The 27,626-nt window shown below is 42.1% G+C and overlaps 1 protein-coding gene across 18 annotated transcripts in view; it reads left to right on the top strand.

Annotated features, from left to right (window-relative positions):
• The window catches only part of MAPK8IP3 (mitogen-activated protein kinase 8 interacting protein 3), a 74,866-nt gene that overhangs the window by 27,872 nt on the left and 19,368 nt on the right, over nucleotides 1–27,626 (top strand). For 3 of the 18 annotated variants that reach the window (XM_074919290.1, XM_074919296.1, XM_074919285.1), the window contains 12 exons: nucleotides 1,452–1,596; nucleotides 6,877–7,123; nucleotides 9,848–9,950; nucleotides 12,590–12,708; nucleotides 16,870–16,881; nucleotides 18,252–18,269; nucleotides 20,606–20,663; nucleotides 21,620–21,772; nucleotides 23,388–23,469; nucleotides 25,251–25,402; nucleotides 25,937–25,993; nucleotides 26,486–26,656. In XM_074919290.1, the coding sequence (XP_074775391.1) occupies nucleotides 1,452–1,596; nucleotides 6,877–7,123; nucleotides 9,848–9,950; nucleotides 12,590–12,708; nucleotides 16,870–16,881; nucleotides 18,252–18,269; nucleotides 20,606–20,663; nucleotides 21,620–21,772; nucleotides 23,388–23,469; nucleotides 25,251–25,402; nucleotides 25,937–25,993; nucleotides 26,486–26,656 (1,317 nt within the window). Of the gene's footprint in view, nucleotides 1–1,451; nucleotides 1,597–4,335; nucleotides 4,447–6,876; nucleotides 7,124–9,847; nucleotides 9,951–12,589; nucleotides 12,709–16,869; nucleotides 16,882–18,251; nucleotides 18,270–20,605; nucleotides 20,664–21,619; nucleotides 21,773–23,387; nucleotides 23,470–25,250; nucleotides 25,403–25,936; nucleotides 25,994–26,485; nucleotides 26,657–27,626 lie in introns of those variants that run through there. The other 15 variants (XM_074919302.1, XM_074919300.1, XM_074919292.1 and 12 more) reach the window with 14 other exon arrangements.

Below are 27,626 nucleotides of genomic sequence, written 5' to 3'. Positions count from 1 at the left end.
CAAATCTCCTTGCTGGGCCACACTGGAAACACCTTTCTGCCCTTTCTGCCTACCCAAGACAGGCCACAGCAGGTGGCTGTTCCTCAGCACGAGCGACACTGACACAGCAGTGGGGCACACCGTGTGGCCAGGCAGTGCTGAGAACGGGAGGGTTGGGCATTTTGGGTTTCTTCATAAACTTTGATCTTTTCTGCTAGATTCTCCACCTCTTTCCTTCATGCACCATCTCCTGTGTTAGTGTGTTTGCATACGTCCCGGTGGGCCTTAGGTCCTGCTGTAGTGGCTTTGCCTGCAGTGGTGGGTGAGGTGGTTGTGCTGGTTGCCGAGCCTGGTCATCAGACCAACGCTGATGGTCATTAAAGAGAGGCACATGGAAGTCAACTGTTAATAATAGTGGTGTACAGAAGGATGGATTTTGTCACCTCACACCAATAAGCGGAAGCTCCATACCGATGTAGGAAAAGCACCATCATTGAACACCTTTGTGAGTGCATGTCACACAGAGGATCAGCTTAGTTCACCTCTGCAGGGCCACTGCAGAGCGGAGGCTGCTGGGGATATACCCAGAATAGATGTGTGCTCTGTCCCTGCAGGTCAGCTTCTCTGGCACAAAACCAGTTGCCAGTTTTGGCATCCTACTGCAGCCTTTTCCACCTCCACTGCTTGCTCTAGATTTTCCTGCTGGAACTTGGTCTCTATATTCAGAATCAAACCCGCAGCTAGCTAGTCACCTGCAATTACCAGAAAGAAGAGGATGAAGAAAATGTAATTACAGACAATTTGCAAAATGAATGATGCATTCATTTATACCTTTGTTTAATTTCTGAACTTTGAGTGCATTGTAATATGGATATGGAGAGGGGAACAGAGAATACAAATATTTTTCTGGCTTAATATTGCAAGTGATCCAAACCCAACTGATTTCTGCTGTTGGAGGTAACCAGATTTGAAGTGGAATGTACAGAAGTGCCATGTAGATGACTCTTACTTAAAAGCCTCTTTCCTGACCCAGTGATGACACCTCTAGGATCTATGGGAGGTTTTGCTGTGAGAGTTGTTTGGTGTGGCTTGTTTTCCCACAGTACCTTTGTTTCTCAGAAGATACACTGACTTAAATTGGCTGATGGTTCCCTCCACTTTTGCATTCCCCTCAGGCTTTTTGTCCTGATGTAGAAGTCAGTCATGCCTGTTGTGGTCACTTGACGCCTTCCCTCTTAGATTCTCCCTGGGAAGAGGTATGGCTCTAGCAGTAGATGCCATGAGTCTGAGTAAACAACACCATGGAACTGTGGGAGTTGGGAGTTCATGCAGCTGCTGCATGAGGGGAAGGAGTGCAATTAGATTTCTAGCAACTAATATTTCACATAAGCTAGTGTGCTGTTTCTTTTCTATAAGAACCTTGTAAGTGGCTAACAGATTGGTTTCCCCTCTCTCTCTGTTTCTCTGTTTAGCAGGAAGGAACGTCCTAACTCTCTGAATGTCTTCCCTCTCGCGGATGGCATGGTACGTGGGCAGATAGGGGCCAAGATCGTCCCAACACTGGACCACTGGCACCTGAGTGACCTCGGCCAGCTGCAGTCCAACTCCAGCTACAAGGTTTTATAGACCATCACGGAGCAAGGGTTTCCCACTCTCCCACTGTCAACAGCATTCCATGTTTTCATTAAGATGGAGACCAATATGTGTCCATAACCCTTTGCAGCCTCTCCCTGCTGTGTGTCTGCTCCCTTGGTAGCTGTGCTGTGGGAGGATATTCTTTTGCAGAGCTGGCATATGGTGCGGGAGGGATTTGACACAGCTCCTCATGCTTCTTGTCTCAGTGATAATCTCCTTTACTTGGCTGGCCCCAAGTTGAGAGGAATGTGTGGGGAGGCAGTTAGAGATTTAGGGAAGATGAATCCTTCACTTTTTTATAGTATATTTGGGAGAGGAAATGGTGGAACCTGTCCCCTCCCTCCCCCTCGCTAAGAGCAGTGCTTTTGCACCTCAGCTGGGACCAGGCATTGGGTTGCTCTTGCTTTCCAGTGTTTGTCCTTTTTGACTGATCACTGTTCTGGTCTTCCTGTCTTCAGTAAAAAGGTCTCCTAATCCTCTCTGGATACCCAAGTCTTGCACTGTGCTTAAAGGTCTTCAGTTCCTCATATATCTCGTCATTGCTCTAGACTTGCATTGTCTATCTTCAGTACACTTGTCACCTTTAATTCACTGCTTTCTGCCCTGGGGCTTGCCAGAAAACTCACAGTACTGCAACTGCACTGAAGCAGCTGCATGGTTCTGCCTGTTGCCTGTGGTGCTCTGCTCTGCCGTTCAGAGACTGAGCCCGAGGACCCAGACGTTGTGCTCTTGGCTGACAGCTCACTGCAGTTGTTTAGTTTAGTCTACACATGATGACCCACATTTCCTGTGAGCTATACTTGTAGACTTCTCGAAGTATTTGTGCTCAGGATACCACCAAATTCCTCGCTGTGAATGATGTTCCACAAATGCCTGGTGGCAGGCCTGAGAGGCAGTGGTGCATCTACCCAGGATGGCTTACAGTTTGTCTCAGAGAGCTTCTGGTCTGCTTTAAAAGTGTCTGGTAAAATTTACTTTCTTTATGCCTGGAATTTGTAGAACATCAGATGTTCTATGTCACATCTAAGGACTGGTCTCCTATTGAGAAGTTGTAAATCACTAATCCTGTAAAATACATTGAGGCAGTAAAGGAAAAGAGGAGGGAAAAAAAACAAAGAAAGAAAAAACCCAGCTTGTTGCTGTGCCCATTCTGCATGTCTCCAGATTACATTAATGGTATTTTGGCCTGAGGGACTCTGCAGGAGTGGCCTTGATGTGTAGCACAAGAAATTTAGACAAATTAAAAGTTTATGCAGAAAAGAAAGTAGCAAATACCCTTTTTGGTAAAGTAGCCAGGCCTAGCACAGCACAAACTTTAGCACTTTGTCAGCCCTCTGCCATCATAGAAGTTGGAAATCCAAAAGCGAGATCTTTGGATAGGGCAGAGATGTTCTTGGACCCCAACCCTTGCTGTAGTGTTAGAGGCACAGAAGTTTGGGAAACAGAGCAACGTGCCAAGCAGGTGCTGCAGCCATTTCTGGAGAGCTTTGCCTGGAATTTGGGAATGGCAGTTCCACAGTGTAATAACGTAATTAAGGATGGTGGAAGCAAATATAGAGCATGAACGTGTTTCTTCAGACTAGTGCCGGGCCAACACAACACTGCTGCAGGGAAACAGCAAACAAAATGCACAGAGACCAGCCCACTTCTGGTTCTGGAACCAGTGTATTTCATGAGATCTCTAGGCAGTGCTGTACACTATGATGTGAACATGCCCTCGAGCTCTCTAGCGATCAGGTGTGTGCATCAGGGGTTAGTTTTTAGAGAAGAACTGGGAGGACCTTGGGAAGATCCATCTTCCACAGTCTTGCTAAGGCATAATTCGTCAAGAAGTGGTACTGTTGCAGAACTTCTGAAAGAAGTTGAGTGGATGTCACTGATAGCCCAGCGTCTGCATTGCAGAGTAATGCAACAGGAACACAGATAAATTGGGAGCTTTGGCGTCCAAGTTCAGGTAATGGAGGGTTACTGGCTGGATCTCTTGGTGATTTGGTGGTGGTGGTGTCAGGCAAAAAAATCAGTTTCTAGTTAGAAGAAAGCTTTGTGCAGCAGTAGTGGTGTGCTGCTCCAAATGTATCTGATGACGGGTAGTGCTGGGTGTTGTGTTGGTGCTTGTTAGGGAAAGTCTGAAGTGGGATGCTGGGTTTAAGGATGCTCCCCGCTAGGGTGGAGTTAGAGAGCTTGGGCTGTGGAAGACTTGGATGGGGCAGCGTGTTACAGAGGATTTCCTAAGAGTATGGAGCAAACCTCTGAATAATTAAATGATGTGATTGATTGACTGACTTACTAGATTTGCAGTTTGAAATGGGGATTTTCCTCCTGCAAGCTTCTTGCACACTCTCTAACTGGAATGCTATTTCTTAAATATTTTGCATGACTGAAATCTCTCAGCAGTATTGCTCATGCATTCCCCGCCTCTTCTTCAACAGCTCTGATATTCACTGACATCAACTGCACACACATGACTCACCTTCCCAGTATGTATATCCTGACTTTTCTGACTAGTTTTCCTTCTTCATGGGGCCATATTATAGTTTTATTTTTTATATTTTAAGTGTCCTTGTATACTTATTATTACTATTTTCTGTTTTAGTTGCTGTCATTATATTATTTTATTTTTACATTCAGTTGTACATTTATTTTATATAATGTTTTAGAGATGAAAGTCCTTAACTTTTTTGTTTTTATGTACTATGCTTTCAGTGTTATAACCATACAATTGTGGCTTCTCATGGTGACATATGACTGCTATGAATGTTGGGCCTTTGCAATGCATTTTGGAGGTCACTACTACACATTTGATGTTTAGGAGGTTGACAGGTATGGTTGTAGGTAAGTGGTGGTTGTGGAGAGTATTCTTTGGGTGAGGTATGGGTTATGGAGAATGCCTCCTATGCTGTAGAGGAGAGCTGTACACGTAGTGGAATACTTAGCATTAACAAAGTGCTCAGGATAATAGAAGGAAGATACCAGCAAAGATTAATAGAGCTTCTGGACTGTGAAGAGGAGCATGTAGTAGTATTTATGTTTGGGAGGAATTTCTCCAACACAGGCTGGTAGGTTGATAAAGTATGTTTTCTAGGTAAATATAAAACTTGGATGTATAATCAAAGAGTAAGTGAAAGACCACAGTAATTACTCACTAGTGTGTTCTGAGTGGGGCAGATTATGTCAATAAACAAGAAGTTACAGGGTATCTCTGATACAAATATATTGCCCTATAGACACTGATGATACAGGGGTTCTGAATAACATCTAGTTCCTAAGAACGAGGAATGAAATGTGGACCCACCTGGGTGTCTCTCTTACAGTGCTAAGATGCTCATGGACTTTGGTTATGCTTAAGGATTTACAGTGGGTACAAGATCATTTCTGAATCCTTTCATCCAACAGGAGTTTTTGGGGAAAGATGTTTTATGGTTGCACTTCATACTTGATACTCTTTGTCCCTTTGTACATCAGAAAGCACAGCAAGCAAACTGCAGTTGAAGTAGTACAAGGCTTACTGGACCATATTTGTTCTCAGAAACCTGTTTGTTTTTTGTTTTTTTTTTCTCTTTACATATTAGGAAAGTAGCCCCTGAAACAGGGATATGAAGTAGAGGTGGGAAGTGTGGTTTTTCATATGTAGCATCCTAAGTGAAAAGTCCCCATCTCAGTCTTGATGCTAAAATCAGTAAATGTACAGGGAGATGATCTGAATGTCCATGTGGGAATGTGGGTGCTGTTTGGACTGACAATGCAGAAACTGTGTACAAAATGTGGATCATATTTAATGGTAATGGAGTTTTAAAATATCTTGATTTCCAATATAAATGCACAGATGCAATGTAAAACCTTTGACTTTCACAGTGCAGTGTACAGCAGGGTATTTTAAGATAAACGTTCAGAGGCCAGTCTAATTAAAGGAAGATCTTAAGATTCCAGATTTTTTTTAAAAAATATGGCTGCAAAGGGTTAAGTCACCATTTTTATCAGTCTTCTCTCTCATCCCATTTTGATTTTTGTCATGTTGTGAAGTTATTATTAGACCAAGAGAACGAGACTTCCGCATTAGTGAAGTGAAACAGCGTCACAGCTCCAAGGTTGGGAGGCTCAGAGCAGCCTCTGAGCAGAATCAGGATCTTTCTAGTACTTGCACAGGAGGGGAGAGGCAAGTAGTAAAGATTAAAGCTGGGATTGGATGTGCAGATGCTGAATGTCACTGCACCCAGTTGCAACTCATTATCACATATAACTTTCAACATGAATTTTGTCATCTCCCTGCGGGCAGTAATTAGAGTCGGCTGCCGTGAAGAATGGGGAGATCTTGTTTGGGGCTGGGAGTATTGGTCAAGATGTTAATTGGCTGACTGTGAAGCAGTGGTGCTTTAGCTGACAAACAAGGGCCACCGTATAAAATTCTGACAGAGCCTTGAGAGGCTCCCATGTTTTTCAAGAGGTGGTATTACAAGAAATGGGGCTGTCATGTCTGTAGAACAGAGCCATTTGTGTGCATTTCACACCGGGAATCCATCTCCTATGTTAAATTTGTCAGCTTCAGATTTTTGATTTCTTGGGTCATGTTGTCCTGTCATTTGAAAGTGGGGAGAGCACACATGTTTCTCCTGTGCTGTCAGTCTGGACCCATGTCTGGCTGGCTTCTGTGCAAGGTGGTGTGGGGACACAGGTCTGTGCTGGCGAGGTCAGACCATCCTCCTAGCTTGGTATCTGCTTTGCTTCTGCAGTTCAGTGTCAAAAGCACTTGGCTGTTCTCTCATCCACGTTGTGTTGATGGCTTACAGGTCTTGGATGATGTCATTACTGTAAGAGGCCACTTCAGATCCTTCCCAAGCAGTATTCATGTTGCCTTCCAGTCTTGGGAAATGCTGGCCTGGCTTACACAAATCCCAAAGCCCTTCAGCTTCCACTGTAGTCAGTGTGAGCTGCAGGTGCTTTTCACTTATGATCAGGCCACCTTTCCCGAGATGCATGGCGATGAATCACATACTGATGTGACTTGTGAAGAACAGTGTTTAGTAGTAAAGGAGAAAGGATACCAGGCCTTTCACAGGTGGGATTTGCTTGCTGAGTTCAGCACGAGAACTCACTGCTTCATTGTGGTTGCAGTGCCTGCTGTCACTGGCAAGCGCCGGTACAGTGAGCAAGACTCATTCTCCATAATGTTTTAAGGCAGCCATACACCAACAAATGGGAGATGAATTGAAATATATAGCTGTGCTTTTCCCTTTTTGTTCTTCCCTCACCCTGGAATTGCCATAGTGCCCCCAAGATGAAATGTCCGAATCTGGGCAGTCTTCAGCAGCTGCCACACCGAGTACCACTGGAACCAAGTCCAACACTCCCACGTCATCTGTGCCCTCTGCTGCTGTCACGCCCTTGAACGAGAGCATCCAGCCTATCAGCGAATATAATGGCACGACCAAGAGCAATAAGAGGGCACGAGAAAAGCGGAACAGCCGGAACATGGAAGTCCAGGTCACGCAGGAGATGAGGAATGTCAGCATAGGTATGAAGATGGAGCTTGGGTACTTGGTCGTTAAAGTAATTGACTTCCCAGTGCTCGTGTCTCTCTGTTACAGGAAGAGGCTGGGAGTCTGAGAGGTAATCAGCTTCATAAGCATAGAATTTGAGGTAGTCTTACTTACAAGGATATGTGAACGAGACAGTGCAAATTGGATGTTAGCTGTTTTCTGGGTAGCAAATTTCAAAAATGTCAGTAATACAAATAGTTTCACAAATATACAGGATGGAAATAAGGTTATTGAGTTCAGTCCCCTGCATTCATGCATGTCACAGAACCTCCTTCATGAACAGTCAAGTCCCATCTAAGTCTAACCTAGTTTTTGGAAAGCTGTTTCTGGATCTCATCAATGTGATAGTTAAAAGCTTCCATTTAGTCTTCTTTCTGGACTTCTGTTCATAAGTATTTTATATCCACTTGTTCATATGCCAAATTTGTCAGTGAGATGAAATAATTATTTTCTGTTCTGTGTGTTTATCCACACGATGTATTTAAAAATAGCAATTATATCCAGCTGTTTTTCTCAGCTAAGCAAGCTATTTTCTTATAGTTTATTTCTCATACAAGAACCCCTCCAAATCTTTGGAAGTTATAGTTGTTTTCCCTCCACTTCCTGGAGTCCTTTAGTAATTGGAGTTAATGATTTCTTGTCAGGAAAGCCATCACCTAAGCCTTTAGCACCATGCTGTTTAAATAAAGCAAGTGGTGCAATAACATGATAAAAGCCCCTTTCTGTGGTTTTTAATGTAGCTAATCCAATGTAGTGTCTGAGCAACTCCCAGCCTGTATTGTATTTAGATTTGAAAAAGCTTTCAGAAAGGAGAAGTGGCCTGTTTTACTGGTCATGAGCTTACACGCAAAAAGACTGTAGAACTAGCTGAAGATCATAAGGAAAATCTGCAGGAGCACAGGCATGAGCCTAGCTCTCCAAGGTTAGCATCTGAACCATCTTTTTTCCTAAGTAATACAGAGGAAATTCCTCTGCTAACATTCACAAGCTGGTTCCTAACAAATTCAGACTATAAACCAACATGTTAGCATCTTTTGTTGTAGGATTTGAATGAGAGTTGCTGCGATTAAGTGCCGTTCTGTATTCGTATTAGCAGCTGAGGGGGTTCCAGGGTCACAGATGTCAATGTGCCCGAAACTAGTGTAATTCTCCATAAAAATGTATGGCTTCTGTGTACCCAGCTATTAAATTGTGGTCTGTTCAGTGATCCTGGCCAAGGCAAGTCAGTACAAGCATTGGTATCAGAGAAATTGAGCACGGATGTCAGTATTTTGAATGACCTGTAAATACTTACCCTTGTTTTCACAGTTGTTGCTTTACAAGCTTGTTTACAAGCTTTCTTGGGTCAAAGTCTGCTTTCTTCTGAATATGTGCAACTCAGTCATCGTACATGTGAAAGCTTCTTTCTCCTTGGTGGAAGTATCATATTGTGGAGTCTGGTCAAGGCAGATGGTTGTATCTTTCCTGTGCTCAAGGCAGATAATTGTATCATTCCTATACTCTGCATTTTCAAACTTTCAGCTATTTCTCACACATAATGCAAAATCAGATCTCCATGCTGAGCAGAAACACAGATACTTGAATTTTAATTATGTATTTATGCATCTGTAATTCAAATGTCTCTCAGTGATGCAAATGCCTTAGAGATGAACTACCAAAAAAAGGTACTCAAAGGTATTTGCAGAAAAGCTTCCCAACTTGAAAAAATAAAGAAAAGGAAGCTTCTTTTTCTGTGAGCTTGAGAACCACTAGTGTAGGGATGCCTACTTTGGCAACAGATACACACAATGCTTTGTCTTCAAACATGGCATTTGTTGCCAGCTGGTGCACAATGCCAGCCTAAAAGAATAAAATCAACACTCAAGTTGTCATGGGCTTTGTATTTTTGGCTACTGAGGCAGTTTGGAAAGGTCAAAAATTTCACATCTAGCATTGCTGAAGAACTAATAGAGTTTACAAATTAGGTCTTTAATCCTTCAAGAATTTCTTGCGTGAACAGGCACTGTGCTCATATTGCTTGTTTAGAATAGGTGCACGTCTGAGCTTTTCAGCAGTTTGGTATCCAAGAATTGTGACTTGTCAAGAGGAAGAAGTTCCTTTAAATATTGGCTGCAGGCTGTAGATTATACAGAAACCAGAGCAGATTTCATGTGTTGGTTTTCAAGTGAAATTTCACTGTAATGGGTTTATAAACCAGTTGTAGATTTGAGAACTGGTATGGAAAAATTATTTCTGTTAAAACTAAATAGTGCTAATTCATAACTACAGTAATCTCTATGAAGCTATCCAGAAAATCACTTTTATTGTCTTTGATCTCAGCTAAAGCTGCATGATGATTGAAGAGTTTTTATGCAGAGATAAAAAGTTTATTTGGAATTTATTTTATTGGATGAAGTATTTCTGGTTATCACATTTTAGTGAGGATTCAGGCCAATAACCTTGGTGACACTCTGTTATGGGGGGGGTGGGGTGGGGGTGGGGGGGCAAGGGAATGCTTGTGGTATTCCTGCTCTGCAGTTGAAGGCACCTTCCCAGCACTGGTGCATTTGTGACTTTAGATGATAAGCCACTTTCTCTTCCTATTTTAAGACTTTGAACACAACACTGTAAAGTTTTGAAACCTCAGCATTTAAAGCTGTGAAAGGAACAGCGTCCTGTGAAATCCTGATCCTGTAGATCATATGTATTGTCTTATCTAGGAATGGGCAGCAGTGATGAATGGTCTGATGTTCAGGACATCATAGACTCTACTCCAGAGCTGGATATGTGTCAAGACCCCCGGCTGGAACGCACTGGTAACAGGTATTGATTATGACTTTTCACTGTGTGCTCTTCTGCTTGGTTTTATGAAGAGTGAGGAATGGATGCTGTGGCTCACACTGAGTTCAAGATGCAGCTATTCAAGAAAGTCTGTATGTTCTGCCTAGTGTGAATATGAGGGGTTCTGACCTTCTTTGAGTTCTCCAGAGAAGGGAAATGTCTGCTGGTAATCTGCAGAAGGATCTGTCCAGTTGACCCAGAACTGACTTGTTTGCCTTGCTGGATCAGGGAGGATGGAGAGGTGGAGCAACAGGACATTTAAGACAGGCAGAGAAGACATGGGCTTAAACTAACAGGAAGAGGGAAAAGATGCATTTGTCTAATAAGAGATCAGTTCTGAATTCAGTTTTGAAACCTCAAGCTTTTTTCAGTTTTAATTTTTTCAAGTGTTTGAAGAGCAGGAACAGGGCTGCTCCATGAAGGGAGGATAAGCAGGAGTAATCCCAGCGATGCCAGTCCTGCAGGTTCTGAGCAGAGAGGACAGACCACTGATAATGAGCTCTATCAGCAGCCCCAGACAAGGCAAGGGGATGAATTGGGTCCTGGTGCTACCCATGAGCAGCAGGAGACAGGGCTGAAGACAGTCAGAGAAGGACTGAAGGCACAGGCATGAGGTTAAAGGGAGCCTTTGGACCAGTGGGTGGGTGTGGGTCCCAGGTGAGGCTGGTCAGAGCAATTTTAACCCATCAGTGCACTCAGGGCCTCTACAGAATTCTCTGAATTAGATTTTTACTGAACTACTCTGCTGCTCTTGTTCCTGTCACTTGTTTTGTGCTAAATAGGAAGCTCCCTAAAGGCTATTAATTTTGGCACTGTATTTCTGTGAAGTGTGTATTAGTCTAGAATTATTAGGCTAGGTACCTTGATTCATTTCTGCTAAGGTCAGGTGGTTAATTTTACAGGAGTCATTAATTTTCACCCTCATTCAGTGGGTAATTTGGCATCACAGCAGCAAAAATAACCCCTTAGCTCTTGCAGGTATGCAGAAGATAATACCCTGACAAAGTCAAGGCAAGATTTTCTCACAGTCCAAATCTGGACTGGATTTGCCCTGTTGAGCACCCTCATCGAGAAGAGTATGAACAGCAGTAACAGAGACTCTTCTCAACTGTGAAACCATGCACAGTTAAGCTCCCCTCAGAATATGTAGGACGCATGGGCAATTTTTAAGGTCAGATGCAGGAGGAATCTAGGTAGCTGAAACAGCTCTGTGTGGGGAAGACAAAAGTGACTGATGAGATCAGATCAAAAATTGGTCAAAGCCAAGGAAAAGCAAGGAGTGGAGAGGATTGCTGCACTTGGCACTCTTCAGGCAGTGATCTCTGATCCAGGTAGTGAGGCTGAAAGCTACAGGAGACACAAGCTAACTCAAGCTGTTGAACAGTGTGCTTGCTGCTTTAAAAGCATAAGGCTTTTGAGATATGTACAGATTCTGAAAGTTGAGTGTTGAAGAGGTAGATTCAAGCTGATTTAGGTCTTCAGGTCAGATGCCGAGTGCTGGTTGCTTCTTGTCACTTATGCTGCCCCTTAGACTGCCTGAACTGATGAATTGTGGTGCAGTCAGAGCACCCGTTTGTAACTCATCAATTCTCTCAGATGTCTGGGTAGCTGTAATTTTTCTGTAATTGAAAAAAAACCCCATATATTTTTCCTTTTCTCTGCAATGTGCTGTAACTCTGCAATAAGGGAGGCAGCTACCCTACCCCATTTGTAACCTCAAGACTTTATCACTGAGATTTGATGTATCTGAGAATGAAGCCACACAACTTGAGATAATCTCAAGGTCAGTGGTACTGACCTTTCTGTTAGACTGCTGGAAAATTTGCCCTGCGTGCTGGCTGATTGCCCTCATGCAAGGCAGGACACTTAAAAGTGTTTATACCCACATTAAGACCATTTTTTAGAGTAGGCAACAACAATCACAGAGGTTGTCTCACCCTCACCTCCTGTAACAGCTACTTTCTGTTTGAGCCTTGAGACTGTCAAGAAACACAAGAAGATTCTTGATGGTATCAAAACCATTAAGAGGTGGAAATGTGCTCCCATATGATCTGATTGGAAAACATTAATTTTGATTTACCTTTAATTAAATACATTTTGCTGATAATGTGAAGAAGCATTTCAGCACATAGACTCACCCCAAAAAGAAACTAATCCTCAGGCTGATTTCACTTACTAGTTGGCGAAGAAAAAAAGACCATTGCTGTTTTCAGCATTGAATCCTTATCTGATCTTACTGCTGTCTTAAGCCTGCTGTCTAAATTGATAGGAATGTGGGAATCCTTGCAGAGTCTAAAAAGTCAGAGCTGAGAGCTTCTATGAGTTGAAATTTTTCTATCAGTTATTGCATAGTCATTAACTATTATGATTTAAAAGGAAGTCAGCTGGGTGAGCTTTGAGGTTGTGCTTGATAGGAACTTGTCCTTGATATGGGGAATAAAACATGCTTTTTTTCTTTACTCAGTATGTACCCTGAATCAGCCCATGGTGAACAGGTGGAATGTGCTCTCAGGGTTTTGTTTGCAATGGCCTTGGATGCTCAGTATTTCAGAGAGGAATGTTCTAGTTTAAATGTTGCCAAGTAACAAGAGTCCTTATTTTTTTTTTTCTTCCAACAACAGCCCAACACAGGGGATTGTGAACAAAGCATTTGGCATCAACACAGACTCTCTGTATCATGAACTTTCCACAGCAGGGTCAGAGGTTATTGGAGATGTTGATGAAGGAGCAGATCTGCTAGGTAAATCTTGTTTAGAACCATTCTCTTTTCTCTGGTACAATGACAACTATATTAAGCTTCTAGAAGCCCTTAGATTATCTTTTTTTTTTTTTTTCAGAACTTGGATGTTTAGCTTTTTAAAAAATGGCATGGAAATGGAGACATTATGTGACTGAAATGTGTACCTGCAGTACAGTAATGCTTACTTAGAAAATAAACTGTTGGGTAACTTTTATTTGGATTGTCTTTATGTGCGTAAATTGCTTTTTTATAGATTCTTCCACACAGACAGTTCAAAGACAAAATTTGTTCCTTCTGCTTCCTCCCCCAAATTTTCCACACCCAGTGATTTTACACACTAACAATTTCATTTGGAATAAAGAGTTTGTTTAAAATATGCAAGAAAGTAACTCCTTTTGTAAAGTTTTTGAAGTTTAAATAATATGGAAGTATTGTGATCTGTATTGCAGTTTTTACCCTTTAATAGTCAGTCTAAGAGATGTAGTACTTCACCTTTTAGGCTGATTTTGAAGGAGCTTGTAATACCTGAAGTCTGGTTGTATTCCATGTTCCTGACTAGGACTTTGAAGCAGTCAGAGAAGCAGCTTTGCCTCAGGTAGCATTCTGAGCCCTTGCCATACTTTTTGGTGTGGGATTCTTTAGTATCTAGATCTTAACTGAAAGAATTTAATCAAGTTCTTAAGTCCTGCTGACTTTTCCTGAATCAGGACAATATGAATGGTCTTCGCATACTCAGACAACATGGGCAACTGACAAAGTCTGTAACTCTATAGCTCTACTTCTGTTCTGCTGCTTGATTTAAGGGAACCTTAGAAGGCATGAGGGCTCCAACAATATGCTTTTTGTGGTTTTAGTAGCAAGAGATCTGATCTGAAAGTGTACATTTCCTTTCTGGTGATTACTGATGTAAGAGCTGCTTATGGATAGTCTTGTAAGTTTGGTTCTGTATGTCCAGAATAGGATGAGCTGAATCATGTCACAGATTTGCAGCAGCTCATCTTTGCAGAAATTAAATTAGGGAGGTATTTGTATCAGCTCTCAATATGAGCCTTGTATCAGGACCCTCTAAAGGGGTACGTTACCCTATTCACCAAAGACTTGACCATGACGGTGTGAAGACTGGAAAGGAGGTTAATACAATACTTCTTACTTTACCTAAGACAATATATCTGCAAAAGTGTTACTATTATAGGCAATAGAGTGACCAGAATGTAGAAACAAGATCCAGACTACCATCAGAACACTTGCAATACCTTTTTGATATGGATAGGTGTGGTTTGTTTTTTTAGAAGCATGGTGCTAGCCCTGCAACATGCAAGGGAGCTCTTGTGCATTGATTGATGACCATTGCCTGAAGTGCTAAAGCATTTATTGTTTCACCTCAAATTTGAGATTGCCAGACAAAAAACATCTACAGAAGATTCAGGATGAACGCATAGGTTTTCTGCCTGCAATTGGAGCCCTAGTGTGTAGATACTTACAAAATTAAGAATTTAAAAAGAAAAGCAAGATTACCAGGTTTGAGAATCACCTGGATGTTAGTCATTGCAGAAGTGCTGGGACTCGTGCTTAAAGTGAAGATGACAGAAGGAAGTACATGTGATGGTTAAAGCTTCATCTACCTGCTGTGGAATAAATTTTGAGTAGCCAGACCCCATACGTTATTGGGAACTCTTCCTAGCAGAGTCAAAGCTATAAAACCACTGACAATCTTGCCATTGCCAATCTATTCTATCTTGGTCCTCAGGTGCTTCCTTATCTCAGGATGGTTGATTATATGTCTGTCTTCCACTAATCACTGTGCCAACTGCTGCTTTCTTTCTCTCCCCAGAATGGCTGGGGCATCAGGGACCATCAGCTTCTAAGCGTTACTGTTCAGGAAAACTATTTGCTTGGTGTAAGAACTGCTTCAGATAACCTGTTACCCACTTGTGGAAGCCTGCCTTCTGGGAATCCATGTCCCCTTTGGATCACCCTGTAGTATGACCTAGTGATTAGTGAGAAATTCAGACTGTTTTCAAAGAGCCAAAGATTTTAGTTGCCCAAACCTTGCAAGGTTGATCACCACAGCTTCAGTTAAAGTCAAAGGTGCTTCACCTCTTCCCATAATAAGACTGCCCAAAGACCAGTGATTGATTTTGGGTTGCGAGATGTCCATTGTTTGGCAGTTCCCACTTGTAATAAAAACACACAGAGACTGTTAAACGGTGCCCATGTAAGTGTGGCTTATGAAGACCACATAGCATCGCATATGAAGCATGCATTCCTGTGCTGGGACAATTTTCTGGTTTGAGCAGAGCAGGAGAACTCTTGCAGGTGATCATGCAGTGGGCTAGCAGAATAGGAAGGCTTCTCCTGGTTCCTTTTCAAACCTGGGAGATGGGCTGTGATGAAATCAGGTAGTTCTGTCAGTCTTCTGTGAGAAATGTTAATCTCAGTGTTCCTTTTGTTGAGGTCTGGCTTATGATTTTGTCCACATAAAAGTGTTCTTTGAAATGAGCACACATGTTGCCAGGATTGTACAAAGGGAAGAAGGCAGAGAGAGATTTCAGAGGTCATGTTTCTGTTGAAGAAACTAGATTTTTTTGTTGTTGTTGTTGCTTTGCGCAACAGAAAGCACTAAGAAAGTCTGATAGGGGTAGAAGAAGAAGGCTAGACCTTAGTACTGACAAATCTGCCAACATTATTCAAAATGTTGCCTTTTTTGTTAGATAATTGTTCTGTCTTCCTGCTGTACCTTTGAGTCTGAAGATCCACAGAGGAAATTGTGCTTCATGGATGTGATGTAAGAAACAAGATCCACAAGCCAAAAGAGTTCCCTCTCCTTCTGGGTCATATTTGGAGCTCAATTATTTCTCTCAATCAAAAGAATTAACAAAGTTTACCCCATCTAAATTAGTTTTGAATACTTCCTCTAGTCCCTCTCAAAGCTTGGCAATCAATCTTCAAAGAATATTCTCTCCTTTTGGACTCAGCTTCTTAAAGAAAGAGAAGTCTCATTAGAGAGGACTTTAAAATAGAAGGATCTTACAGCAATTACCCTTGAGCAGTAGCTGGCAGAAAAGTCTGTTTCCTGAATGAAAAATTTCACTCATTCCTTCTGGATATCTGCGAAGTGGAAAACATTTCTTGGTACAAAATTAGCACTCTTCATCGCAATTTTTGAATATAAAATAATAAATAAAATATGTGGGTTTCCCCTCCTGCCTCTAATACAACTTTACATACATGAGTCTGTATAGGAAGTATTCTGGAGAAAAATGTGGAGTGGTAATTTTAGACCAAATTCCCTTCTTTCTCACTACAACCTTAGAAATGCTAGTTGGCTGTTTTCCTGTGGATTCACTTGTTAATCACAGGTTCTTACCTCACAGTCCTGGGCAGGCTTCCCCTTCTCCCTCTTCCTGCTCTTCCCTATCCCAAGAGTTTCTGGATGTGAAGAATCACTAGTGGTTTGGTTGTGCATTATGGGCAGGTCCTTCCTTTCAGTTTTAGGATGCCCAGTTGTGCTTGCTTTGGAGATTAAAACTTCCCTTCACATAACAGGGGTTTTGTGGTGAAGACAGAAATTCAGCTGTATTAGTGGTAAGTCTATGTATAGTTCTTTGTACAGAAGTTGAAATGGGATTATCAAACTGAGTCTCAGCACTGCACTATAAAAAAGAAAAAAAAGTTTTTAAATGCAACAAATTGTCTTTTTCAAGCTGAGGTATCACACGTTTATTACTAGAAGATCTAGTTGCTAAAATCACAAAGGTGGGGAAATGAGAAGGTAGTGGGAATTAGCTGTTCTGCATTTAGTGGTACACGACTAAATAAAGACAAAAAAAAGACAAAATAAAGGTTTATCCAGTCCAGGAAGATGTGATTGCCTGAGATTCATGTCTGGAAAACTGAGAGTAGCTGAGGCATGTGGTTGCAGTTGTACCACAGGTTACCTTCCCTTGATTTTTTTTATGTCCTGTATGTAGAGTCATGCCATCTACAGTCATGGCAGGTCCTGTCCTTACTATTTCATGCCTTTTGACATTGAAATGGCTGAATCATTGTTAATTTTTTTTGAACAAAATTTTTATTTTGTTGGTTTCAGTCACTGATTGATCCTTTTTTCACTTCCTTTTTTCCCTTGTCTCTCTGTGCTTCGCTGGACATGGCCCATAGGGGAGTTCTCAGGTGTGTATCTCCTCTGCTCAGTTTCCTTTCTTGTTTCTTTTTTCCTTGTTGAGGTCGAATGACGTGGTATACACATGTGATACTCCCCTGCTCTTGTCCAAACACGGTTGGCTTTGCAGACTTCTCCTACCTTCACCTCGCTTGGTTGCCTTGCACCGGTGGGTCCCTGGGCAGCAGGACATCCCCGCTCTGTGTTCACACGCCTGCTGCGTTTCAATAAGCTTTTCTTGTGTGGCTTTCTGCAGGTTTGCTCCACTGTGTTATACTGGCCTGTCACTGAAGGTCTTGGGGCTCAAAGTGCTTTTTTTTTTCTGTCGGGGTGGGTGCTGTGCTTGGAGCGGAGCTCGGGTGGGCACAGAACTGAATTGGGTTGCCGCTGTCCTCTCAGCGAACCGTGCTGAGGAATCCCTCCACGTGCATGATGGCCACTGTGGGTTAGTTGATGCATACTGACCCTCTTTTGGAATAGCTGTAGTGATATTAAAGACACTTCTTGATGGATTAGAGTGGCAAACCCTCTGTCTTCCATGGAAGCTCTATCTTTTGTTTTGGTGAAGAAGACTCACTGCCTTAGGGTCACACTTGTCGTCAGAAGGTTTGCACCTTCCCATAAAATGCACCTGGGACATAATGCAATTTCAGATGAAGTCAAGGGGTTCTCTTTTGATTTCACTGCAAATTTGATTAAGTTTTCCCTGTAGTAAAGGCAGGTAACTTAGGCAGATGTGATAGTGTAATGCTGTGTGGCGATGAGCTCTGTCACTTTGTCTGACACCTCTTTGTGTTGGCTCTGTGAGGCTGCAAATGAAAGGGATGGATGACATCATCCTTTCTTTTAGCTCAAACTATTTTCACTGTAAGCCACTGCTTCATTGTCCTTTCTGAGAAAACCTCCTGCTGAAGCTGAGTTGGAGTTTGTCAGAGTATGGAGGTGGATTTTGGCCTGTACAAAAAGGCCAGGTGAGAGCTTTGATATCCACTCCCCCTTTTGTTTTACCTCCTGCCCCTGTCCTTCCCTCACCTTGTTCATAATGTCTGTTGAACTACCTTTGTTGTGGGCATAGGAAACCCAAAGATGTGTAGTCCAGGGGAAATTATGAAGATGGAAGAAACAGGTGAGCTCATCTCAAGCTTGTCCTGACATCTCAGTTGTAAATCCCTGTTAGGCCAGGCTGTAGCAGAACAAGAAGCAGATAAGTTACTGCTGAGCATTACATATACTAGCACCACACACAGATGTACACATGCTGATGAGCTGCTCTGTTTGCTGTTTACAGACTGGTACTTAATGGCTGCTTTTTTCTCTTCCTTTCTTCCCCTTTGTCCCCATCTCTTTCTGTTCCCTTTCTCGTATGGGATGGCTCTCATAGTACGGGATGATTTCTTTGGTAAGGCGAAGGCCTTTTTTCTTTTTTTTTTCTTTCTTTTTTTTAATGTGCATTTTTTTTTTCTAAATTTCTTTCATTCACTCAACATCCCTCCATATGTCTTGCATTACCTTGGTTTGTTTTTTTGTGATGGTGGTATCACCTCTCCAAGAAGCAGGACGCAGCTGGTGGTGGTTTGGGGATTCTTCTCTGTTTCTGGTAGCTGATTATCCACTTTGATGCTTCACACTATTTGCCTGGCTATGGGAGGTGACAGTGTAGGGTGGGCTCTGTTAGAGAGGGTGCTGTCCAGACCTCTCTTCCCTTTTCTCCACACCAGGAAGGGGTGAAGAGATCTTTTAGTCTCTCCACGTTGGGGGGGGGTTTTGGTGGGTTTTTTGTTTGTTTTTTTTCCCCATGAGCAGGGCTTTCCCATTACAGTCTGCATAAGGTTAGCTCACACTGTCCATTCTGTGGCTCTGGGATGCTTCATCCATTTCTTTATTGCAAGACTTGCCCCTCCGACCTCTCCCTGACTGAAGCATTGGGCTGTCACTTTGTCACACACAAATAAGGTGGAAGCTGTGGTGAGGATTACTGATGGTTGGGATGCTGTATGGCTTTTAGTTCTGGCATGATAGCTCACCCTCTTCACCAGAGTTTCTTTCTCTCCCTAAAACAGCTGCAGAGAGGGATAGATGGCTCAAGAATGAGAAGGAAAAAGGTTTAGTCTAAAAACTCAGGATGAACTCTTCCCCTCGATGTCCATTAGCACCTGTAACATCCTTGTGCCATTTTAATTAATGTCTTACTGGCTAAATATTTGATAATTTGTAGAATCACTAAAAAGGAACAAAAAAATTAATAAACAGATGACTTCTTGGTCTTCCAGTCAACATAGGGCATGCCACAAAAGAAGGGGCTATAGGTCATTCACCTTACCAAACCAAAAATACACTTCAGTTTACACTGCAGTTAGCGTCTCTCACTTTTTTGCTGTTTGCAGTATTCTTTGACATAGCATCACATTGCCTGAAACATCAAAGTGATTAATTATCTTTCCACTAATTTTTCAAAAGTTATTTGAAAATGCTGCTTCTTACTCATTCTTGCTGGGAATTTGCTTTTGCCATCATAAATTCATCCCATTTAACTGTGGGAAGAGGATCGGTATGTTGAAGTGTTGTGATGTGTTCTCACTTCTTGTATGCTACCATGTTTCTCTAACTTCCATTTACTTCAAGTTTGTGTTGTTTTTATTTTATTATAAATATTAATTAATCAGCAAATAACGGATCATGAAAACGATGTCTTTGCTGTAAAGGAAGAGGTAGTTCAGAGGCAGGACAAGGAGTACTTCAGCACAAACACTGATGGTTGTGAGACTTCTTCATGCTCTGAGACCTGTGGTGAGAAATGAGCTGCAGCCCTCAGCACTGTCCCCTGACAGGGAGAGGCCTCTTTGCCTTTAGTTCTCAGGTGGCCTCTGTTCCCCACTGTAAGACCGAAGCTGACCCTGGGAGTCAGCAAACAATCCAGTTGTGCTTTTGGTCCCTAAATTCCTTTTCATTTGGTTTTATGAAATACTGAATTCGACCTTCACTCTTAGCCCCAGATTTTTCAAAGTGCTTGCAACCCAGTCTGCATATTGCAGTCATTGTATGTTGATGCCCAAGTGCAAGTGCAGTGTGTCTGATGTAGGTGTTTTCTTGAGTGTGAGTCTTAAGTGATGGGACTGAGACTTCAGATTTTAAACATCTGTGAGGGAACTGTTAAAGGTAGATAGACATATGGACAATGTAAAGTCCTATTAAAATTGCTCTAGTAGAATGCTGATAATGGGAACTGAACTGGTCACAACCATGGTCCCAAAACTGTATTGAGAAACAGAAAATTTGGCTTATACTAAAAAAGAAAGAAAATCATTGATGTGCAGATCTGGCCAGCAGTTCGGACAGTGTTCTGCTGTCCTCTCTGAAAAACCCATGAGCTTCTACCTTCTTTCTGTATGAGTGATGGTAAAAAATGGTTGCAGTAGCTCATGACTGAACCAGGAGTTACTGTCTTGACTTCCCCTAATTGGCATTAGTGAAGCTTTCCTCTCTGTTCCTATCAAGGGAGTCTGTGAAAGTTGGGTAAGAAGCTAGGTCTGCATTTAGACTCTTTACAGGACACATGGTTGTCTGCTTGTGCTGCATGGTCTTTCAGCAAGAGGTACTCCACTCTACAGCAGAACACAGAAGCCTAGGGAAGCCTAACAAAAGTGATTTCTTTTCCTCAAGCGTGAGTCAGGCAGTGCCACACAAGCTTCAGATTCCTAGGAGAGCAGGTGAAAACTGCCTGGCTTTTCTTTTCAGGAATGGGCAAAGAAGTGGGGAATCTGCTGTTGGAGAACTCGCAGCTACTGGAGACCAAGTAAGGAACTGTTGTGTGCTCTGAACTGCCTGCCTACTTATAAATGAGAGGCCGTCTTGGAGTAGGTCTTGGCCAGAACTCCTGCCTCACAGGGGCTTGCTTACTTATCTAATAGGTTTTCTTAAATGTTGTTTCTTCAATTCTAGAAGAGGAATTTCTCTTTTGAGTGACTTTCCTAACTGTTTACGTTCTGCAGGCACTTGGGTGAAGTCCCTGGGCATGTGTTCGTAGGGTCTGATGCAAAGCTTTTAATTAACTTCAGTGGGAATCTAGATGTGGGTCTGAGCCTTTGTGAGGATATTACTGTTTATAAGTTTTTATTTGCAAGGTTTGTTGTTGAAAATAAAATTTTCTTTCAGTAGTTGATAAAGGAGAAGCAGACAATGCAACGGACTTATTTTTTGAAAAGGGCTGGCAAACCAGATACTAAATCTAAGCAGCCAGGAAGAGGAAGAGAAAGTACTCCCAGGGGAGAGTTGGAGAACTTACTGTGATAGGAACCTGATGATTTTAAAGATTTTAAGATACTTTAGAGCTGATTGGAAATGTTTATTTATATCACCATCATCCACAGTTATGCACGATTGCAGATAACAGTAGTTTTGAAAGGTGTGTTTCAGATCTTCATTTTGTTAATAACAGATTTGAACCTGTGATAGGTTACCCTACGCCTGCTTTCTGCAGTATTCTGCCATCTTCTTAAGGAGATGTTGGTCTGTGAGTCAGGATCCAGGACTGGACAAACTTCACCCTGATCAATTATGGTGATTTCTATGTTCTTCAGCAGCAACTTCTTGCCAAAATCTAATTTTCCATGAGTTATAGCTGGACTGAATTGTTTAAACATACTTGTTTCAACTCTCCTTGTAGTGCCTGTGACTTTAGTTTCAGGTCTCTCTTATGGACAGCTGCTGGTTTTGGGCATTTTTGCTTATTGTCCCTTTCACACCTTTAAGAAATGCTTTGAACGTTGTGAAGAATGATTTGATTGCCAAGGTGGACCAGCTGTCTGGAGAGCAAGAAGTGCTGAAGGGAGAGCTTGAAGCAACAAAGCAGGCCAAAGCCAAAATGGAAACCAGAGTCAAGGAGCTGGAGGAGGAGCTGAAAAGGTGAGTGATTCACACCCTGTCCCAGGCAGCTGGGAGGACACAAGCGATAAACCCACTTCGTCTGTTAGTTTTACTTTTTCCCTCATGGCAGTTGGCATTGGAATTCAGAGGTACCTTATAGAGTACTTCAAGGCTGATGGTAGCTGGCTGAGATATTTTTAGTGTTACATTATTTTTATTGGATTGAAATGGATTATTGAACCTTAGAAAACCTGCAGGATTTTCTTCCCCAGGACTGGGATTCCGCAGCAGCAACTGAAAATCCAGGTTCCCTGAAGTGAAGCATTCAGAGTTTCAATTTGCAATTTAAAAAAACAACAAAAAAGGGAATTTCAAAACCAGTAGTTTTGAAGGAAACTCTCAAGAGCTTGATCCTTGCAGCAGCCAAGACAGCACTGAGAGGAATGAATGCCCATTCATTTAATGAAAGAGCTAATACAGATTCCCACAAACAATATTTAAATGGCAGTATTGTTAATTGTTTCGTTGTTCATATTAAGACTGAGAAGAAGAGGCAGAAGAGATTCTGAAGTCTTATAAGGGTAACATTTGTAGAGATCCCACTTCCTATTTTCCACTCAAACTAGGGAAATTGAAGGCTGAATGCCTAGCGAAGCCTGTGATGATTTCACATCCATAAAACTAAAGACCCCGTGGGACAGTAAGCAATATAATTACATTTTGACTAGCTGTACATTGCACTGTGGTATCTCAATTCAGAGGACAGTGTTTATTTGCAGCTGGCATCTGGAAAGTTGCCTCTGTAATCTGAGCACAGGATCACCAAGAATAATGCAGACAGGTCTCTTCATTGTTCAAAATGTCTGAAGTGAAAGTAGTCTCCTAAGCAGTGGAAATAGGTCTGATTTTTTAAGATGTCTTGTGAGTCTCATAATATACATAATATATATAATATAATGTATAAAATATAAAGAATATATGTATAAAATATGTATTGTGCAGTAGAGGCACGGACTTTTAATCGTCAAGCGTGCCTTTTTAGGAGATGGAGACAGCATTTTTTTCCCACAGTGTCTTTGCTGTTAATAAAAGTGCTTGTAATTCAAAAAAGACTGCATGACTGCACCTGAGTATGGAGTTTAAAGAAATTAAAAGCACTCATTTAAATAATCCTAAGTTTTTTATTAACATGAATTTGGTGTTCTCTTTTTTACCATTATGGCAAACTGTTTCATATTAGAAGCTTTTTTCTCTGCAGTGAAAACAGAAGCAGCCCAGAAGAACAACTTAAGCCAGTGTTTTCACTGCTGATAGTGGCTCAGTTTTCCCATGGTTAAGATCTCATCAGACATTTGAACACAGATTATGGCTCTGAAAGAGAAATGGGCTGGACTGTTCCAGTGGTCAGTATTCTGGTGCTTACATCAAATGTTCCAAAGAAATGGGGTGATGTCAGTGAAGCTGTACAGAGTAACATGCTGCAAGTGAGAGGGAAAAATACCAGAGAAGCATCTCATAATTTGCTCACAGTTTGAAAATGTTTCCTTATGATGCATGCAGACAGACCTTCCCATAGGTGGTTCTCCTCTCAGAACACCTCAGGGCCAGCCATGGTACCATTTACTGGTTTGATGCCTTTCTTCCTGTTTCCTAGAGTGAAATCTGAAGTGATTGTTGCCCGACGAGAACCCAAAGAGGAGGTGGAGGATGTAAGCAGCTATCTCTGTACAGAATTGGTATATTACATTACTAAAATGCCTGCGGGGAAAGGGGGTTTATATACTTGTTCTATATTACTTCATATATATGAGCCCTGAGATGCAGATTGGTCTGCCTTTGTTAATGATTAGGGCAGTGCTGATAAACTACAGGTTGCTGTGGGTGAGAATTGCTAATAGATGCTGTGAGAGTACTTCTTCATGTGACTTTCAAACCGTAGGTGGACAAAGATCAGCAGCTGACACAGGGACAGTACTGTGCACGTTGTGGTTTCTGCAGAACAGTGCTAGAGCAGTGCCCTGCTCTGAACCTTCCCATTTTATCTGGTTCTCCCTAATTTTGAATTAAAGCCTGTTGTGCAGTGTGGTTTCGCTCAGGGTCTTGTGATAGTCAGGTTTCTCCAGAAGAGTTTTTCTCCACGTTGGCAGGGAAGCTGTAAGCCAGGAGAACATTGTGCAGTGAAATCAGGGTTATACTGACAGCTTTGCAGCAGTAACTGACTTCTTTTACTAGTTCTGTAATCTCAATCTTGCACCATTGCTTTTCTCATTATTCTGTTACATAAGCCAGTACTGCCTGTTACAGGGTACAGGCAGAGAAGGCTCATGGACTTCGAAGTGTTTTGGCTGAGGTAGAAGCTTTTCAACAAAGACCAACTGTAACCAAAAAAAAAAAAAAGGCAAACCAAAGTGCTAACAGGGATTTTCCTTGTGAACGTCACACTGCTAGGACAGAGAATTAGATACGCTTCTTTTCAATGTTACTGTGTTCTTACTTTTTGAAAGCTACTGGAGCAGGTTCAATTCTAGCCTAATGTTCTTGACTTAACTGGGGTGAACTTGGTCTGTTGAGAATTTAGGTAGATCAGAAGATTTTCAAGTTGTGCTTGTGAAACGCTGAAGAGGGCTGGATTTCTATTAAGCTGAACTGACAGGAGGTCTGTTTTTTGAAATTTAAGGAAGTTCCTTTTCGCTTATACTTGTCTTGTTTTGACTGGTCATACAGCTTTATTCCAAGTTCAGAGAGACTGGAGAGGGATTTGGTAAATTTGTGCTATTCCAGCTCTCAGCAGTGCTCACCAGCCAGGCTGAGCTTGGGAATTGCCACAGTCTAGGCAAAACTCAGTGCCACTTCCTAGTAATGAGTTCTCCAAATCCTTATGATTTCTTTTTGGGCAGATATTTTCTCCAATTTAGCCATGTTCTCAATTTCCACTCCTCAAAAGAGACAAACAGAATCTCAATCCTACTGCCTCCTAACCCAAAGCTGCGTGTGCCCTCATGGGAAGGCCAAGTTGTGTCACCGAAGAGGAAAAGGCCTGCCTTTCGTTTCTTGTGCCCTACACCTTCACCAGTGTGTACTAACAGAACACTCCATCCTAGTCCTCTTGAGGAGATGGATGGCATTACATGGTGTTCCCTGCTGCTTGTGACTGGCTTTGCTAATGAACTAAAATTCTGTTTTCCAAACTTCTGGATCAACGGACCACTGGCAGGTCTCATAATTCCTTGCAGACTACCAAAGCACCTTGCTGGCAATAGTCACTGGTGGGGTTTTCAGTTTGGCTGAGGTAGAGGCAATTGGTGGTGGTTCTAATTCTAATTTCCATGGGTTTGCAGAACACCCCAGAGGTCCGTGGGCCATAGTTTGGACCTCACTTGTCTAGGATTAGCACCTGATAAGAGGAAATCAAGGGGTAATCAAACAGAACAGGAGGAGAATTAACAAATATGTCTTTTCTGTCTCCTGACTCACCCTGTACTAACATCAATCCCCTTCCATCTTTTGTTGGCTGAAGCAGTGCTCCTCCCCCCTGCAGGACAACATTCCTATAGCTCAGCGCCGCCGCTTCACCCGTGTAGAAATGGCCCGGGTTCTGATGGAGCGGAATCAGTACAAGGAGAGGTTGATGGAGCTCCAGGAGGCTGTCAGGTGGACAGAGATGATCAGGTGAGACTGTGTGTTGGTGAACATTCCTATTTAGGACAGAACCTGGCCATGTTTGAACTTTTAATTCTTTCTCTCTTATTCCTGAACCTGTACTACAAATATCGTGTTGCCATTCTTATTTGGAGACACTGGACACTTGTTTGTTTAGCTTGTTTCTTGTGTGCTTATTAAGCTAGGAGAAGCTTTAGGGAAGAGGTTTGCTTCTAATTAATGAATTCTAAAGGCTGGGGCTGGAAGTGAATATAATGCTGGGGTGTGTAGTTACCAAACTTGTACTATGGCAATGATCATGTTGCAGGGAGTTGATAAAACTTCTATGGAACACACTTACTTGCACTTCATGTCAACATTGAGAGGTTGGTTGTGCTTACATTGAAGACCAGTGCTTGTCACTTCCTCTGTTGTGCTTTTGAGACATGTTAGAATGAATTCTGAATTTTGACATCGCTTCCTTGATGGAAATGGCTTGCTGATTGACAGAAACTTGGGTAAGAGATGCTGAAATAAATTTGCTTCTGATCTGCTTGTCCTCAGAGCTTCCCGTGAGCACCCATCCGTTCAGGAGAAGAAGAAATCCACCATCTGGCAGTTGTAAGTTCTTTGGTGGTTTGTGTAGGATTAAGAAAAGGGGAAGTGTTGCCGTTTCTACTTTAGACAGCAACTTAATAGACTCTGACATTAATGAAAAGTCAACTGAAATGTTATTAGCTGAACCCTTCTGCCTTCAAGGGTTTCTGATGTCCTTGATGAAATTAAACTGAGATCTGAACATCTGCATTGTTTTGTTTTTCAAGCTGAAAAAGATCATGAATATCCTGGAATGGAGACATACATACACTCAACAATCTGTTTTAATAAAGTGCTGTTTTCAGAAGGTATCTGTTTCTGGAAGCTAAAACCACCTTATGTCAATCAAACTGAGGACTTAGCTCTGTGTTTGAAGTAGGACAGTTTTCGTCAAGGGCTTGATTGCATACCTCTTGCAGCCCTTGATTGCATACGTCTTGCTTCCCGTGTTGTGAATCTGTGTGTTGTCTTCCCAGGCACCTTTTTTCTTATTTGTTGGCCTTTTTCTGTCCCTAGCTTCAGCCGTCTGTTCAGCTCTTCCTCAAGCCCCCCACCAGCAAAGAGGACCTACCCATCTGTGAACATCCACTACAAGTCTCCAACAACAGCAGGGTTCAGCCAGCGTCGCAGTCACACCATGTGCCAGATCTCCTCGAGCAGCCGCACCCTGGAGTTCTTCCCTGAAGAGTGAGTTGTGTGCTGTGTGCCAAGCCAGGTCCCCCTGCAGCTCTCCCAAATAGCAGCTTTTCTTAAAACAAGCTCTTTTCTGCTTTAAAAAAAATAATCTGTGTGGTGTGAATATGTTTCTGTCTCTTGTGGTTTATCTCCCTGATCTTTTACTCATCAGTTATCACGTGGATGGGCTTAGCAGACTTTGTCCTCCCAAAGATACTGCTGCCATGGCTTTCTAGGCCATGATGGTTCATCTCAGCAGGGATCACTGTAGGCTTGAGTTGGCCTCAACCCTAGTTCTGCATTCAACGTTTGCAGACTGTGTGATAGAATGAAGCAGGGCTTTTGTGGTAGAGTGATGGCAGCAGTGGGGCAGGAGCATGGATTGTCTTGCCCAACCCTGTTGGTGAGTTTAAATGTAGACAAGAGTTCTCTCAGCAGTACATTAGGTTACAATATTTGGTTATAATCTTAACTGTGTGTTGCTACTGAAGAGTCTTCTCCCTATTCTTTATGTCTCTGACATGAGGGAGAAAACTCTTCTGTGTTTTACTTGACTTCAGAATTCATTCTGCCATTACAATGTTGTGCAGTTTCATATGTGGTAAGTTTCTGTGGAAAGACTTTGGAGAATGTGATGGTAAAGTATTATAACTTCTGCAATAAGAAGGATTGTCAGAAAAACACTAGATCAGCAGAAGAGAGAATGTCTTCAGAAGGGTAAATTTATATTTTATAGATACACTGCCTTTATTCTGTTTTTTTTAAAAACTGATTACAATATCATAGTCATTTTGTGGTGTCTGAGTGCGTTTCAGCAGTGCATTAAACAGTGTGACTAACTGCTGTCAGAAGCTGTTTGTTCTCTCATCCTCTTCCCAGGGGACGAAGCATGTGCAGGGAAGTATTTTGTTTTAACAGGGGTTGTTTTTGTTCATAAGTGTATGTCCTAATGTGTGTGTTGTGTGTAGGGGTTTTTGTTTTG

The sequence above is a fragment of the Athene noctua genome, chromosome 15 (genome assembly GCF_965140245.1).
Source record: "Athene noctua chromosome 15, bAthNoc1.hap1.1, whole genome shotgun sequence".
NCBI classification, from domain to species: Eukaryota; Metazoa; Chordata; class Aves; order Strigiformes; family Strigidae; genus Athene; species Athene noctua.
Note: the sequence above shows the minus strand (reverse complement) of the source record. Positions and strands in the feature narration are given on the sequence as shown.